Raw genomic sequence first — 15792 nt, 5'->3', positions numbered from 1 at the left:
AGATATGGAAATTAAATGTTTTATTCGTAAGCTTATTTCCCAATTTAATCAAACCATAAATATCTTTTTTTCCTATTAACCCAAAAAAAAATCGAGCTAGGGTTTTTCATCTGTCCCAATCACTGACGGCTTTCTCTGTTTCTCTGAATTCGCCAATAGAGGTAAACTGAATCTGATCTTCACCAAATCATCGATTTTATCACCTTCTTCTTGTAGATTTATCCTTTTTTCGTTTCTGCAGTGTGACATTGGGAGAGATGAGTAAACGAAAGCGTGCAGACCCGAAACTATCGGGACGTGATCCGAACGAAGCACACGAGAAGAAGCTTCTGGATATGATTCGAAGCAAGCAAGGTGCGGGCGCGACTATGTACGAGTTGAAAGGCGATAAAACCATCCCACCAACTATGTTTACTCGATTAGTCCAATCTCTCAAGAAGAAGGGTCTCATCAAAGAAATACCAACCATGAACAACAAAGGTCACAAACATTTTCTAGCTATGGAGTTTGAGCCTGATAAGGAACTTACAGGTGGGGAATGGTACATTGATGGGACGCTTGATGTGTCCAAGATCGAAGATTTGAAAGCCAAGTGTGTGATGATTTTGGAGAGGCATAGGCATAGGGTTGTTACTTTGGATGTTATGTGTGGGTATTTTGTTAAGGAGGAGAAGTTGAGTGTTGATCAGACTAAGGAGATTCTTAAGAATTTGGTTTTGGATAATCAGATCATGGAGGTTAAGAGCAATGGATTGAACGAGTTTGCTTCTACCAGGATTGGAGAAGTTTGCTACAAGCTGACCGGGAAAAAATCCGGTAATGGTGAGGCCCGAGGTGGAGCTTTCGCTTCGATTCCTTGCGGTGCTTGTCCGCATATCGGGCTTTGTACACCTGATGGTGTTATCTCCCCTACTACATGTGTTTATTTCCAGAAATGGTTAGAGTTTTAGCTCTCTCTTTTTTTTTGGGGATTAATAATACTTTAAGATGTTTTGTTTACATAATAGAATGCTATTGATATCTACAAAGTATAAATTAAGAGTTGAGGTTGTGATTTGAGAGAGTAGATGTAGGAGAAGAAGATGGAAGAAGCTGATCGGTTTCTTTGCGACAAGCTTCCCACAATTGTTGCTCTACTCCTAGTTTCCTTAGCTCTAACAAACCTCGTTCCACTGAAAAGGGAATATGTTTTTAGCCTTAGTCTGATGTTAGAATCACAAAGTGGGATAATTGGGAAATTTCATTTGAATAAGTTTATTACCGTCAACGATATCCTGAGAAGTCGGGGATTTTCCTTCGCTACGGCTGATCCAAAACTGCAGGCGTTCATCAGCAACGTCTTCTTCCACACCATGCAATTTGGCTCTACCCCAGAAGTACATCAGCCACGCCTGCATATATAAACCAAATCACATACGTATAAATAAACTTACCAACCATTGTATACCAACTAAATGTGACAGTATAACCTTATGGCTTCAAATTATTGGCTAAACAAATTACCTGCTTAAAGGCAACATCTTCTTGTTCCCCTTCTTTTATCTCTGCATTTGAGAAATTTGTGATATCATAGTAAGAATTTCATTAAGTTGCAGATGTGATATTATGTGTATATCTGAATTCTCATGGAGACTTCTTCACTTACCGTATGTCTCTACAAACCTGAGTTCTCCATGACCTTTTGAAGAATCTGTGAGATGGGAGAAAACAGACTTAAAATCTCCATGACTAGTAAAAAATATGACTATCTATGTCTCTGTGTACTAATTGATAATATAGCATACAAACCTTGACGAACAAAACTCGGTGTTCTCCCTTGTGCGAATGCAAGCATAACAGCCTCCTCAACCTAAATTTAATTGTGATATGAAAACTTAAAATTGCTCTTGGAGATTTCAAGGGAAACCTCATCATTATAAATGTAGTAAGGTTAGATGACATCAGTTATTTCAGAAAGAATGGTAGATACCTTTAAGGATGCTAGTTCTCTCAAACCCATCTCAACTGAAAGCATGCTTTCGATATTTCCTTCTCCAGTCAGATCACTTGAAATTCTGGCAGTTTTGCTCTGATCACTCCCACCTGATCAAATCCCAAAGGCTGGTAAGTAAAGATGATGCAGACAAAAGTATCAGCAAAAGCTTGTCCGGTTTAGAAATATAGCAAATATTTAGACTAGCCTTCATCCTGAGATAACTCCTTGGCCTTTTGTGCTGCAGAAATGACCAGCTCAAATGGAAGAGGGGCCAAAGCAGACCACTTTTCATGCCTTGATAGTGCTATGTCAGAACAAATGCCTATATAAGGAAGCCACAGGAAAAGCAAATATAAGCCTTTGTACCATGAGAACACATTCTTAAGTTCAGAAACTTAACACGGAAAAGAAAAACTAAGTTATAAAAATGGATTCATCACTTACCATGCTGCACTGCCAAACCCCAATACCGGGCAAGCCAGCATCTCTTCAAGGCTACTTCCTCCTAGATGATCATTTTATTTTCAATACAATCAGACATCTTTTAATATATATGAGTGATAGACTGGGGATTTCTCAACATACCATTTCGTCCTGTGTTAAAACCATCCTTTGAGTCATTGTACGAAGTGCCTTTGCGTCTGACTCTGCTTCTTGAAGCCTTTCGGCTGCTGTTACGACCTCATCCTTCAGGCTCTGAACACAAAGACATGAGTTCACCATGCAGATTAGAATAACACACATACTATGAAACCAAAGTAATAGTATACCTTACCTGAAGTTCTGCGCGGAGGGAATCAAGTTCCTCCTTTTTCCCATGTTTTTTCTCGTTAGCAGCCTTAAGAGCAACCTGTCGCAGGTACCATTATTCCAGCCAATCAGTCTAAATTTATAGGCTTCAAAGAATGTCTATCTCTAACTTCTCATATATATACTCTACACACTAATTAACCTCTCTTTGCCGCAATGCCGCTTCCTTCCTGAAGAAAATCACAATTTATCATGAGCACTGTCGTATATACTAAATAAGAGAAAGATAAAAGAAAAAATAAAGAAAAAGAGATCACAGGATCTCACCTACTTAACAATTTGGCTTCTAAAGACACTCCTTCTCCAAGAGAAGCAACCTTTTGGGACAAGGAAAAAGAAAAAACAAATGAATCTGTCACTAGATGCAAATACCTACATGTCATTCCAAGTTAAATGTATGCAAATTCCATGGAATCTAATTCTCCTAAACATAGAGTATAAAGTTCATTGCATTTGCATGTATGTATGGCCTCAAAAATGTCTGCATCTTCGCTTGGTTTGTCCCTAAATCTTATGATACTGATATCAGTGAAGATACTAATGAAAAGTGAATAGATACCTGTTTCTCCAGCTCTCGAGCTCTGGCTTCTGCTGCCACACGTTTTTCTTCTGCATGGTAAAGCTGTAATCCAGAACAACTGTTATGAAAGAAAGAAAAAAACAGAGAAGGATAGATTATATATATAAAACAATTCTAACCCTCTCCAGTACAATCTCATTCTCCTCTTGTAACATATCCACCTGCAAATTAACATAAAGTCAGCCTCTAAGTCAAATTTTTCTGAAATTTTTCTTAGCATCAACCTACAAAAAGAAATGTCTACATACTTCATCACGAAGAGCTGAAGCTTCTCGCTGATACCCATTATCTCTGGAATTTACTACGGGTGGTGCTAAATCACCAAAATATCTGAAAACGTCATATTTTTTTTGTGAAATTAAGAGTGATGATGACTCAGAGTCTGAGTCTCAGACAAAACAAAAAACTCATGTTCGCTAGACAACAATAAGTTTGACAAATTCAAAGTGAAATAATTTGTTTTTTTCTTCTTCACCTTTGATCTCTACCCTTAAATGAATGATCAATTGGAGGAATAATCACCGGAGGTTTCAACGACGGCATCCAAACAGGAGACGCGTTCGGAGCTAAGGATCTACCAAACGTTGATGGTCTTCCAGTAGATGAAGAACGCACTGAACTCACTTGCTCTGTTATGTTTCTTCCTAACTAATTAATCATAAAAGCCACAAATGAGAAAAATCAAATCCCACAAGCCGCCATTAACGATTCTTAAATTTTAATTACCGCAGGTGACTGAGATCGATTACGGCGAGCGAAGGAACCGTTGATAGCTCCAGAAGAAGGTTGTGCGAATTTGAATTCGTCATCATCATCATCATCATCGTTGTTGTGTAAAGCCATAACCTTGGCTAGCCGTTGAGCCGCGGCTTTAGTGGCTACGTTCTGAGTCCGTTTAACGGTGGATAAACCACCAACACCGCCACCGAGCTGATTCCGGTGAGCGGGAGACATCGATGGCGATCTCGATTCTGTTCCGTTAGATGATCTGCTCCATTGACGAGCGTACACTGGACTCCTCGCCCTCGTGAGATCCATCAGCGTAAAAGAGCTTTTGTAAGATTTGCGTGTGGGAGGGATTTTGGTAAGCAGTTTAAAAACAATGTTGGAGACTAAAGAAACGACGGCGTTTAGTGCGGAGAAGAAGAAGAACACATGCGTTTTTAAGATTTGCCGGAGAAAAATATGGGGGAGACCCTTTATTAGTCAACTGCAAGATTTGATTTTATTGTTACTTTATGACTACTTCTGACGTACTTTAAAAGTTAAAACTAGTTTAGGACAAGGATTCAAAATAATTGATGTCAAACTTTCTTTGTTTTAATACATTTTATTTTTGAGTTTGGTAAACTATTATTTTCTTTTAAGAAACATAATCTAAAATAATTTAGTAATTTACTTAAATTATCTTATAAATAATATCAACAATCTAGAAACAAGACCTAACCTTTAATGGAGGATTCAGTAAAGACATATTATTATTGGAAAACTCTTAAGGTAAATAATGCTTTTAAGGTTAAGAGAAATCTTCTCTTAACAAATCTCAAGTACTTAAAAGCCTTCCAATAATGATGGCCTTAGTCTTAGAAATAGGCCTAGAAAAAGATTATCTGCAACGATTACAATATTAAACTATGAAAATCCATTTGAATGGAGCAAATTTTCTGTTTTTACCGTAGGAGTTTCAATTATTTACAGTTTTATAAACTTGAAATGGTAAAGAAACAAACGCAAATCATACGGACTAATATGTCATTTCATGTAACGGCCTAACGAACTCCGGCGCGCCAAAAAAGTGAAGAAGACTCGAAGTGAAAGAAAGATATCTGTAAAATCAAAGCCTGGTTACTTTCTCCACCTCCCAAGAAGTCTTTTGGTGTCCCAAGCTTTTTTAAGGACTCAAAAGATTTTTTTTACAATTCTCGAGATGGATTTAAAGGAAAGACAGTATCGAACACGACCCTCGCAAAGACATGCCTTGTTTCCGGGAAATCCCCTGAAAGTAACGAACCATACTCGATCTTGCTTCCTTGCTTCGCCTCAAATCCCATTTGTGTCTCCTCTTTTCTCACACACTCGAAGATTCTGCTTGCTCTAAGGTACAATTGCAACGGTATAAACACCTAAGGAAAAAAAGAAAAACAAATATCAACCATCAATTTCAAACACTTGTTAAGATTTTTCAAGAGTTTATTACCATATCTGAATACGGTGCTTGAGGGTAAGCTGCCATAGCTTTCGATATAAAATACCCATCAGTCATCTGGTTTAAGGCATCTTTGATAGAAACATCAAGATCCATGACCTCGTCCAACAGGGTTTCGAAGTCGAGATTATCCTCGGGCTCTACTAGCTCGATGAAGCTTCTATCGTGTTCCCTAGTGATCTTCTTTGTGATTTCCACAGCTTCTAGAATATCTCCACAGTTGTGAACAGCGAGGCAAAACGCAGCTACAACTAAAGGACTTCGAGGTTGATCAGCAAGTGCTTTATGAAACGCCAAGATTGCTATCCTGTATCAAAATTTCAGATATTATATAATACCCTAAGAAGAATGGAGGAATGCGCAATTCATAAGAAAAGACATGAATTCAAATGAGGATCTATATTACCATAAGCTGCTGTGACAAGGCCTATCAGGCGCTAATAATTTATCCAAATTAGCAAAGAGAGACTGCATCAGAGAATTTAGCTTCAGTTTCTTGACTCGATGTTCTAAACGACAAACACATCTACAACTATCTAAGAGACACTTTCTTTCTTACCAGAAGCATGTTAGTCCTTTTATCACGTCTCCTGAAACCACTGCGTACAAGATATGCTGCCTGTAAAATTAAAGTTAGATAGACAAACATTACTTTGGAGGATAATAAGCTTCTCTGATTCCATTTACCTGAATTGGTAGAATAATCTCTAGTATCCCAAATTTCCACAGCAATCTCAAAGAAGCTTCTGCTGATCCATAAGCTAACATGTAATTCATTTCCATCAAGATCCTTCCCTGACAGAATCATCCATGAACACGATATAGGCTTAGCACAATATGCAAAGCATATATTTCTTTGGAGGATATATGATGCAATGTGAGACTACCTTGTCAAGTCTTTGTACTAGGAAAGAAAGGTTCTTAACAAAATGAGCGGTTTCCTTGGACATTCTGAAACCTAAACGCGCAGCAATTCTTATTGCACGAAGAATCCGAGCTGGAAATATCATAAATGATGAGCTTGATAAGTTTTCACTCTACAGGTTACAAAGAAAATTGTATCTTCTTTTAACAAACTTACCACAGTCCTGTTGAAAAGACGTGCCCGCGTGAATAACTGTTCGAACCTGTGATTGTAGAAACACACTGAGAATAAATGTGAAGTCACCAAAAATGGTCTGAAATTAATCTGAAAGCAAATTAAAGTGGAATACATTCACACTTTAGCTCTTTTAATATCTTCTATTCCTCCCAGATAGTCATATACCACTTTGGCATATGGATCAAACATCAAACTGAGGTAGGAAAAACAATGTAAACACACAAAGAGACATGAGTAAGGAGAAACTTTAATGAATTTGGGATGCCAAGGAGAAAACAAATCACTGAAGCATTAACAAGATTACCCATTAATCGTGAAATCACGCTGCAAACAGTTATTCAAACGGATACAGTCCTCGTCACCATCTGAGCCACTCGATTCTTTAAGTTCAGTTCTCATGTTTCCCCGGGAATTCTGTGCAGAGGTACTAAAACTCGAAACCTACTCACATGAAAGAAAGTCAAATTCAAAAACATAAGCTTTTCCCTTTTGCTATGCATATATTGTTTTTGAAAGAAATAAAAAGACTAGTTAAAAAACACAAACCTCTACTAAATCATCTCCAACGTATACGTGACATATAGGAAACCTTCTGCCAACAATTTCACATCTTGGGAAAGTCCGAACCACCTAAACGTTATCGATGCCAAAGAATACTTAGAATCAGATTGAGATAATGTAAACAGTGAGAAAAAAAGAGGACCAACCTCTTTAAGCTCTGCAGAGGTGAGTATATCAAAGTCTTTTGGTGTCCGTTTCAGTATAAGATCCCGTACACAGCCTCCCACAAGGTAAACATCATGTCCTAGAGATTACATAAACAACATGAGATACATAGTTAGATAAAGTTTTGAAACTTAGAGAGAAAACTAAGGACTTTGGAAACTATCATCAACCTTTGTTCTTAAGGCCATTAAGCACTTTTCTAGTGGGTTTTGCAATCATTGAACTGCTTATTCCAAGGTCTTTCGAACTTAGTTGCTTCCACTCACAGTCCCCTTCATTTGCCAAATCAATCAAATCAAGCCAAAAGATAAGAAACAAATCGAATTAGTTTAAGAATAACTCCAAGAAAAATGAATAAGAACAATGAATTCATGACAAAATCTAGTAAAAACATGGAGTTAAGCTTACTTGTTCCAACAGAAACCTTGTCTTGACGATCACCGTCTTTGGTGAAACCATCATCAATAGTCTCAATTGAAGCAGCAACAGTGTTGAACCGAATCTGAGAGCAAAAAAAACCGGAATTAAGAAAGAAGACGAATGTTTAGAAATGATGTTACTGAGTTCACCTTCCATAAGCGGTGGTACTGGAGAGTACGAACAGGGAAATTGTATGATCTGCAAGTGAAACCCACACTGGAAATCACCATGGGAATTGAAAAGATTCAACATTTCATCATGGGGTATTCAAACTTTTATCAGTTCAGTGGATTGAAAAAGAGCAGCAACAGAGAGAGGCTTGAAGAGGAGGTTCTTCTTCTACTTTCTGAGGTTGAGGCCGGTCCGGAGAGGGAAGGGTTTTTGGTCGATTCCACGCGCCACTCATCACGCGCCGTGTGACCAATTGGTAAAAGAAACTTTTGTCGTTTTAATGCTACTCCATAGAACATCTTGTCGTTTCTATGAATTCTTATTCTTGTAAATGTTTATCAGGAAATACTTATATTTTAATGATAATGGTTGGTTAGTGTTTACTGTTTACCAAAAGGTATTAAGCTGGTTAAACAGCATAGCAATCTTATTATTGTAAATGTTTGTTGTTTTGTAGAAATTTGTTTTTAATGATCGATCTCACAACTTTGATCATGTTGTTAACCAACTTTTAAATATAGAAGAAAACAAAAATCATTGAAAGTTATGTGTTTATGCTTAAAAGATACTCATAGTTTTGTCATAAAATACTCCTAAATGCAATTTTAAAAATATCAAATACATGGATTTGTAAAGTATAAATTTTGGTGAAGTATGTATGTCAAACTCATTAAAATTGAGTTGATAGAAAAATCCTCAATTCGAAATTTTGTGCAGGATTTATCAAAGAAGATGGTTAATAAACCAACCAAATTGGCTAGTAGTCAAAAGGGAATGTTCTTTTTAGAACAATATTACCTAATTAATAAGAAAATTGTATATTTATGGAAACAAATCTATAAACAGATGATTAATTGATGATTAAATATTTATGGAAACAACAAAATGGATTCATTACAAAAATCTATAAAAAAAAAAAGTCAAAACATATACAGAAACAAAGATAAACTTTATGTAATTAAGGATGTGTTATCAGGTAAAATAAAATAAAATGACAAGGAGTAAAAACCGAAATTACAAAGAGCTCCACAAACACGTGTCCACTATTTGAACTCCTCTCTCTCTCTCTCTTTTGCTTTCCTTCTGAGGACGATCCTCTCTCTCTCTCTCGCGAATCCAATTTCTCCAGATAACAAAAAAAAAACCTAATACTGCGCATTTTAGCAAGATATGGTTCTTCCAGAGTAAGAAACTAAGAAGAAGAAGAAGAAGAAACTGAGTAAGACCTACTCAAAATCTCTCTCCCAAGCTTCATCGATTTCTCTCCGTTTCTCACTTGACTATGGCCGAGCTACAGTCAGTAGAAGGTCACCAGATTAACGGCGGATTTATCCCGCCGGCGTTAATAACCTCCGGTGAAGCACCGGAAACATCCGCCGCGGCAGCAGTTTCAGTCGGATCGAAACGATTGAGAAGGCCTAGCGTTAGGTTAGGAGACATCGGCGGCGACCAGTACCACCAACACGTGGTTGCGGCTTACGATTCGCCGCACGTGCGACGGCCGAAATGGAGGCCGAGTGGTGGTGGTAACAGAAAAGAGAGTGGGAGGACGACGTCTTCGTCGAGGACGAGAACTATGACGAATTTGAGCTCCGGGTATGAGAACACCGGAACCCTAGATGAAGATCCGATTGCGATTGGGAGTTGGCGGGTTAAGAAATGGGTCAAATCGTCCGGTGGAGAGACGGCTGCGACGAATACAGCTTCGGCGAAGCGGGCTCGGTCGAATTGGGCGGCGAGAAACGATGGCGTAGAGCAGGGAGGTGAGAAAATGAGTGGAGAAGAAGAGGAAGAGGAAGAAGAAGATGAAGATGAATTGGGAGAAGAAGGGTTTAGGGATTTTAGCAGAGAAGATTCGGAGAGTCCGATGAAAGAGCAAACGCAGGAGAATAGGAGAAGGTACGAGGTTGAGTTGTCGGGAGATTGGCAAAGTGGAGGAAGAGGAAGAGAAGGAGTTAAGATATGGTTACAAGAGTTAGGGTTAGGGAGATATTGGCCTATGTTTGAGATGCATGAAGTTGATGAACAAGTCTTACCATTGTTGACATTGGAGGATCTTAAAGACATGGGGATCAATGCTGTTGGATCTAGGAGGAAGATGTATTGTGCGATTCAGAAGCTTGGGAGGGAGTTCTCATGAAGAGTTTTGGTTTTTGTTTTTGTTTTTTTTTTGTGACAGCCATTGGCAATGTAAGCTGCAATGTCTGAAGCTCTTTATTTTCTTCAATATTTGGATGTTTTGTTTGGATGTAACAATTAGTCATAGTAGTGTTAGTTGTTGTAATATTAGAGGATGATGATGAAGAAGGATTATTAACTCATTGTTATTGTGTACTTTTATGGTTGGGAACTTAGTGACCATTTCTCCAAAATCTTTTTAACAAACATAGGAGGAAGCAGCAGTTGTTGTTCGGAGTTATAAAAGAACTCTGACATCATTCAACGAGATTACTATACAATTAAACTCTTGGAATAACATGGAGAAGAATCACATAAATGCCGTTGCATCAAGTCAACACTTGAGGAAAGGAGGACTGACTCTAGGGTTGGGTTTTTGATAAGAGAGGGAATGGCTTGAACCCTGCGAATCAGATTTGTGCGGAAAGCCGAAGTTAACACTTAACACCGCAATTGCTTGCGTTTTCCTGGATGCATCTCTTATTTCATTGTTTTATTCTTCAATCCAGCTTGATGTCATTTTTCGTCTGTTCTATCTTCTTCGGCTCCGCCGGGAAATATTTAATACCACTTAGGTCCCCTACTTTGCTTATAACCTGTGTCCAACACAAAGACACACATTGATTCAAAACTTTGACTAGCATTGAAACAGAGTTCTACCACAGGTTAGGCCCTTTCTTTGCTTTTGTGCTTTAGGACTTATGTGATTGAATGTACTTGTGAGAGAAAAAACACAACTAGAATGCAAGGTTTTACCTTGAGAGCTTTTATAAGATCTTCTCTTGAATGAGATGCGGATATGCAAATACGTGCCCTAGCCAGCAGTAATGGTGTAGCTGGGAAACCCACGACCACCACTGCCACCTGTTCAGAGTTTCAAGGTTACATTGCACCCACAAGTTAATTCTTTACTTTGTGTTGTACTTTGCAATACTGGAGTTCTCAAATGATACATAGATTTGAGTAAACATAACTTACTTTTTGTCGCAGACATTCTCTTGAGAAAGCTGGAATTTTTGCTGGGTTGTAAAGCATTATCGGCATGACTGGGGAATCATTGTCTCCAAGTACCTCAAATCCCATCTTCTGCAGTTCAGCCCGGAAAAAGTTGCTGTTCTCACGTATCCTTGCTAGCTTTTGTGCCCCTGTTCAGTATTTGAAAGTATGTTAGTGTTTAGGTAATGTATACCTGACTAGATAGATTGTGCTCAGTCACTTCACTTAAAAAAGTGCAATAAATGACATAATGAGAAAGAAACTAGAGTACCTCGATTTGAACCATCCTCTCCCAGAATAACTTTAATAGCAGATATGATTTGTTGCGCGGAAGGAGTTGGTATCGATGTTGCGTAAAGATGAGCTGGACATTGATGCTTTAAATATTGGATGAGCTCCTAAAGAAGTTGAAGATAAAATAATAATAAATTGATTAGCCTTTTGTTGAATTTGAGAAGTGTACAACTTACTTAAGCATCACATGGTATGTACGTGGCCGAAGCTGTCAGCTATATACTTATCTTTGTCATTTCGACAGGTTCAAAGAAAGTTTTGACATCTGAGTGCAAGTTACGGGTATCTAAATTATTTTTGAGGTTAACTAAAATCTCAGTATTTACCAAAACAAGGTTAGACCTCCGAAATTTGTAAATAGAAGATCAGTAAATGTAAACACTTGCTAACCTTCGATCCAGCAATATAGCCACCACAAGACCCAAAAGATTTCGTGAAGGTTCCCATCATTACGTCCACATCAGCTGTGTCAACTCCTAGGAGTTCACAAATACCCTTCCCTGTTTTACCAATTGCCCCAATGCTGTGAGCTTCATCCAAGTAAACATATGCCTGAAACGAGGGCAGAAGATAAGTTAGAAGTATCACACCAGAAAGCTCGAATTTAGTCGATAGAGTTCCTTAATCGCTCGCCAATGTTGAATGTGGCACATAGTGAATCAAATTTACTCTTTCAGGGAGGTTTTGCACACAAAATGGTTTCAGTTGTCAACAGATTCTCACAATCGGAAATGCAGGAATATTGGCTCACCTTATACTTCTTGCATATGGCAACAACTTCGGGCAGATGACAAATCTCCCCCTCCATGCTGTAAATGCCTTCAACAACAACAATAATTTTCTTCCATGGTCGATGTGTCCTAGGTTGACCCTCTGCAATTTGTTCTCTCAAAACTCGTTCCAAATGGGAAGGCGCTAAGAAACAAAAACAAGAGAATATACATGTAAGCCATCCAGTTTAAGGAAATAACCTCTGGAGCTAAAACACCAGACAAAAATGCTTACTGTTATGCTGGAAAACGCGGATAGTGGCTCCTGAACCTCGAGCACCATTGACAATTGAACTATGGTTTAAAGAATCACTTATTATCAACCCTCCCTGTGTATAAGAGAGCACAAGCAAAAATTTATTAAAAAATTTAAGCATGGGTTTCTGAAAAACAAACAACATAGGTTTCCTTGATAAAAGGTAAGCCCTTGCATACCTTTCCAATCAAGACTGGAATGATAGCGGAGTTTGTTGCATAACCCATGCCAAAAACAACAGCAGCAGGCTTTCCGACAAATCTAGTAACACATTCCTCAAGTTCTGCATGCACTGATGTAGTTCCTGATGGCAGAAAACAAGTTTGTCAGGAAGCAGAGCCAAAAATGCTTCCAGACTCCATAGGCAAGGACACAATACCTGCATCAACACGAGAGCTACATGTACTTGCGGAAAATTTCTTCAAGGACTCAATAACACGAGGTGTGCAATATTCATCAAAAGAACCAAACCCAAGATAATTGTACGATCCCAAATTGAGGCACCTGCTAGTCTTTGTTGTTCGCCTGCACAGAGTTGACACCAAAGTTTACAAACTTTCTTCGCATACTCTTAATGCAGATTTCAAAGCTTCCCAGAATTAAGATTCTAAAGGGAAAATTTTCAAGAAGTATCACTCCTTCGAGTTCATTCATTTCATATTCTCCCAAAAAGAGGACCAAAGAAGCTAGCTGCTAAAAGTGCTGATAGAAACACTCACTTTAGCGTCTTGTTGTTATCATTAGAGTACCGCTCGACCACATCAAACCAGGCATCAGGTGCACTTGATATAGGTCGTTCAAAACAATCCTAGAAGCAGACAGAGATTAACATTAGACATCAAACAGCAAACACGAAACAACACACGGAACTAATACACAGAAACATTCCCAATTCTTAGAGCTTGCATAATTACAATGCCAATATAATCAAATCAAATTTCAAACAGAATCCACGAAACGAAATGGATTTGATGATGATGATGATGATGATGATGATGATGAGATTACCTGAATCCGATGATACAATCGCCTAATATAAAAATCCTCATGCCCCAAACAGATCGGTGCGTATCCCTGTAGTCACAAAAACAAATTCACCGGAAGCAAATATAGTTAAACAATCTTGTACACTGATCCACATCTAATCTAACAACATTGTGAATGAAATGAAAGATGAGACGGTAAGGAGAAAACAGACATGGAGATTGCTAGTGAGCCACCAATCAATGAAACGGCGGAAGAAATCACGGAGCTGGCCAAAAGCGAAGAGCAACCCGTAGCTGAAGTAGGTTGATACAGCGGTTAGATAAGGGATCGTAATCATGGCGGCTTTCGTCTTCTTCTTCTCCGGTCAATCAACTTGTCTTCTCCTCTCTCTCTCTCTCTCCCTCCTTTAGCTCGCCGTCGCTAGACCGAATCGGAAAACGAATTTAGCGAGGAGATCTGGAGATTTTTCGACTCTCCGGAATTGAAAAGTTGAAAGAAAGAGACAGAGACAGAGAGATTTGAATTGGAATCTTTTTCCCCTCCGGCAGATAGAGAAAGGGATCGGATCCTAAAAACCATTTTTATTTCTTTATTTTATTTTCTTCATAGGACTTATATATTTAAATTAATCAATACAGATAATTCAGGAATATTTAAAAACAAAATAATTCATTGGGCCTTAGAGCCCACTAACTTAACTAAATAGAATTTAAATGGATCGGATCAGCTTTATGGTTGTAAAAATTATTGGACCAAAATAACAAAACCAAGGCCTAAAAATGTAATGGCTATTTGCTAGAAAACATACAAGTTAAAAATTTAAAATGAAAAAGAGGTCCTACCGGGAGTCGAACCCAGGTCGCTGGATTCAAAGTCCAGAGTGCTAACCACTACACCATAGAACCGGATGCTTTACTTAGCAAAAGAATTATATCTATTCCTTTAAGTTTTCGTGAGTCTTGTATTAGTTAGAATAAGATATAGCATTATTTTGTTTTTCAATTTCCGGGTTTTTGTCATCAATCATAAAAATAATTATTTGGTAATAGATTTAATGTCTAATTTAAGAACGGTTTAAAATATAAACGATAAATACGACGATACGAGATCTTAACACAAAATCTAATAAAAAATAATAATTTTGTTAAAAATAACATATAATATACTAATTTAGTATATAAAAAAAAGGGCTCCTAATAATTTTTCAGTACTCTTTGAAGTCATACAAAAAGAAATCTAAAACTTAATACTATATAAATAAAATCCAAAAACATTTTCAACCTAGGGCGCCCTAATAGTATTTGAGCTGACCTTGTTCTAATTAACAACAACTCTTAAAAGATTTTAGAAATCCCTCTTACGTACCAAACTGTTTTCGATGGCATTATGTTGCATCAAGGAATACATGTGGATGTTGGAATGACTACTGAAGAAAGAAAAATATTATTTCTCCTCTATAGCAGCCATGCAAATAAGGATTTCTAAGAATTAGGATATGTCATTGTTGACACCAAAAGAGTTATATCTTCTTTATCAAAAGATACGCTACATAACTTGCATCCGTCCAATAAATACAATATCAAATCGGTTTTTTGGAAACAAAAAAAAAATGTTTTCATCGTGCATATATGAATCAACCAAGAGAATTGAAAAGAGAAACCAATTCTTCCTTCTCTTATTTTGATTTTGTTACTATATATGACTTTTAGCTAGTTTTGATATTCAATATAACCAAATTGTATATATAATTACTACTCTTCGTATGAACACCAACCATATCTGCAAAGCTGCAACAGACTGAAACATGTAGGAAAAAACGGTTTGGGTTTTCAATTTTGATCCGGTACGTTTAGAAAAAAATGAACCAAATTAATTTTTTTTTTGTCATTAATTGAAATTAGATCATCCAGATTATACTTCATCCACCCAAATAAATAACTAATTTAATTTGCATAATATAACAAAAATCAAGGAATAGATAAACCTTAATTAGCATCGTTTAAATACGTCCATACACCTAGAAAGACATAAAATGATAAAACAAACAACTTTTCCTATAAAAGTATTAAATTAAATCTTTGATGATTTTCGTATACATATCTGAATTATTATAAGTTTGATAGAGCAGATAAACTTAATTAGCAACATGCATGATAATAGTATATAACTTTTGAAAAGAAGAGGGAAAAGAAAAAATGGTGGTGCACCAAAGCTGCCGGCCAACTCTATACTAAACGCCAAAGGATGGAACCATATTGCTCAAACGTACGTTTTTGCCTTATCATGGAAATGAAGATATATATCTTCATGATACTTATTAC

The 15792-nt window shown here is 37.4% G+C and overlaps 5 protein-coding genes and 1 non-coding gene across 6 annotated transcripts; 2 read left to right on the top strand and 4 right to left on the bottom strand.

Moving 5' to 3' along the window:
* Positions 1-2: 2 nt before the first annotated feature.
* LOC17881112 (DNA-directed RNA polymerase III subunit rpc6) lies at positions 3-1044 on the top strand. Its single transcript, XM_006286495.2, has 2 exons — positions 3-161; positions 242-1044. The coding sequence occupies exon 2, from the start codon at positions 258-260 to the stop codon at positions 948-950; it is 693 nt and encodes a 230-aa protein (XP_006286557.1). The 5' UTR covers positions 3-161; positions 242-257; the 3' UTR covers positions 951-1044.
* Positions 934-4626, bottom strand: LOC17881322 (coiled-coil domain-containing protein SCD2). Its single transcript, XM_006287370.2, has 17 exons — positions 4092-4626; positions 3841-4013; positions 3614-3695; positions 3485-3526; positions 3345-3407; positions 3053-3102; positions 2928-2955; positions 2751-2825; positions 2561-2671; positions 2420-2480; positions 2181-2297; positions 1970-2082; positions 1789-1849; positions 1646-1690; positions 1504-1544; positions 1262-1391; positions 934-1172 (listed from the first exon to the last, which is right to left on the bottom strand). The coding sequence occupies exons 1-17, from the start codon at positions 4401-4403 to the stop codon at positions 1036-1038; spliced, it is 1641 nt and encodes a 546-aa protein (XP_006287432.1). The 5' UTR covers positions 4404-4626; the 3' UTR covers positions 934-1035.
* Positions 4627-4990: 364 nt separating this feature from the next.
* Positions 4991-8154, bottom strand: LOC17881300 (poly(A) polymerase I). Its single transcript, XM_006287430.2, has 14 exons — positions 7969-8154; positions 7808-7901; positions 7570-7671; positions 7381-7478; positions 7220-7303; positions 6978-7114; positions 6794-6866; positions 6653-6698; positions 6459-6568; positions 6259-6366; positions 6131-6190; positions 5978-6039; positions 5563-5878; positions 4991-5488 (listed from the first exon to the last, which is right to left on the bottom strand). The coding sequence occupies exons 1-14, from the start codon at positions 8047-8049 to the stop codon at positions 5279-5281; spliced, it is 1581 nt and encodes a 526-aa protein (XP_006287492.1). The 5' UTR covers positions 8050-8154; the 3' UTR covers positions 4991-5278.
* Positions 8155-8924: 770 nt separating this feature from the next.
* LOC17881422 lies at positions 8925-10311 on the top strand. Its single transcript, XM_006289579.2, has one exon. The coding sequence runs from the start codon at positions 9273-9275 to the stop codon at positions 10128-10130; it is 858 nt and encodes a 285-aa protein (XP_006289641.1). The 5' UTR covers positions 8925-9272; the 3' UTR covers positions 10131-10311.
* Positions 10312-10347: 36 nt separating this feature from the next.
* Positions 10348-14038, bottom strand: LOC17881075 (long chain base biosynthesis protein 2a). The gene is made up of 12 exons (XM_006287551.2): positions 13683-14038; positions 13493-13558; positions 13204-13292; positions 12864-13009; positions 12664-12788; positions 12464-12557; positions 12210-12373; positions 11849-12010; positions 11436-11562; positions 11147-11313; positions 10925-11032; positions 10348-10764 (listed from the first exon to the last, which is right to left on the bottom strand). Exons 1-12 carry the CDS (start codon positions 13806-13808, stop codon positions 10669-10671), a joined length of 1470 nt encoding a protein of 489 aa, XP_006287613.1. The 5' UTR covers positions 13809-14038; the 3' UTR covers positions 10348-10668.
* A 266-nt stretch (positions 14039-14304) lies between these two features.
* TRNAQ-UUG lies at positions 14305-14376 on the bottom strand. Its single transcript has one exon. It is a non-coding gene; the product is annotated as a tRNA-Gln (tRNA).
* Between the last annotated feature and the right edge of the window lie 1416 nt (positions 14377-15792).

This window comes from Capsella rubella, unplaced genomic scaffold (genome assembly GCF_000375325.1).
Source record: "Capsella rubella cultivar Monte Gargano unplaced genomic scaffold, Caprub1_0 scaffold_6, whole genome shotgun sequence".
NCBI lineage: Eukaryota > Viridiplantae > Streptophyta > Magnoliopsida > Brassicales > Brassicaceae > Capsella > Capsella rubella.
Note: the sequence above shows the minus strand (reverse complement) of the source record. Positions and strands in the feature narration are given on the sequence as shown.

What these genes read in the sequence shown, in the direction of transcription:
- LOC17881112 (XM_006286495.2), top strand. Translation starts at nt 258, where the DNA reads ATGAGTAAACGAAAGCGTGCAGACCCGAAACTATCGGGACGTGATCCG.
- LOC17881075 (XM_006287551.2), bottom strand. Translation starts at nt 13,808, where the DNA reads ATGATTACGATCCCTTATCTAACCGCTGTATCAACCTACTTCAGCTAC. An exon ending in GATTGTATCATCGGATTCAG is followed by an intron (nt 13,293 to 13,492) that starts GTAATCTCATCA and finishes GTCTGCTTCTAG; the next exon opens with GATTGTTTTGAACGACCTAT. An exon ending in GATAACAACAAGACGCTAAA is followed by an intron (nt 13,010 to 13,203) that starts GTGAGTGTTTCT and finishes AACTCTGTGCAG; the next exon opens with GCGAACAACAAAGACTAGCA.
- LOC17881322 (XM_006287370.2), bottom strand. Translation starts at nt 4,403, where the DNA reads ATGGATCTCACGAGGGCGAGGAGTCCAGTGTACGCTCGTCAATGGAGC. An exon ending in CGGCATTGCGGCAAAGAGAG is followed by an intron (nt 2,826 to 2,927) that starts GTTAATTAGTGT and finishes TACCTGCGACAG; the next exon opens with GTTGCTCTTAAGGCTGCTAA. An exon ending in CAGGTTTGTAGAGACATACG is followed by an intron (nt 1,545 to 1,645) that starts GTAAGTGAAGAA and finishes TCTCAAATGCAG; the next exon opens with AGATAAAAGAAGGGGAACAA.
- LOC17881422 (XM_006289579.2), top strand. Translation starts at nt 9,273, where the DNA reads ATGGCCGAGCTACAGTCAGTAGAAGGTCACCAGATTAACGGCGGATTT.
- LOC17881300 (XM_006287430.2), bottom strand. Translation starts at nt 8,049, where the DNA reads ATGGTGATTTCCAGTGTGGGTTTCACTTGCAGATCATACAATTTCCCT. An exon ending in AGTACCACCGCTTATGGAAG is followed by an intron (nt 7,902 to 7,968) that starts GTGAACTCAGTA and finishes TTTTGCTCTCAG; the next exon opens with ATTCGGTTCAACACTGTTGC. An exon ending in AGATTATTCTACCAATTCAG is followed by an intron (nt 6,191 to 6,258) that starts GTAAATGGAATC and finishes TTAATTTTACAG; the next exon opens with GCAGCATATCTTGTACGCAG.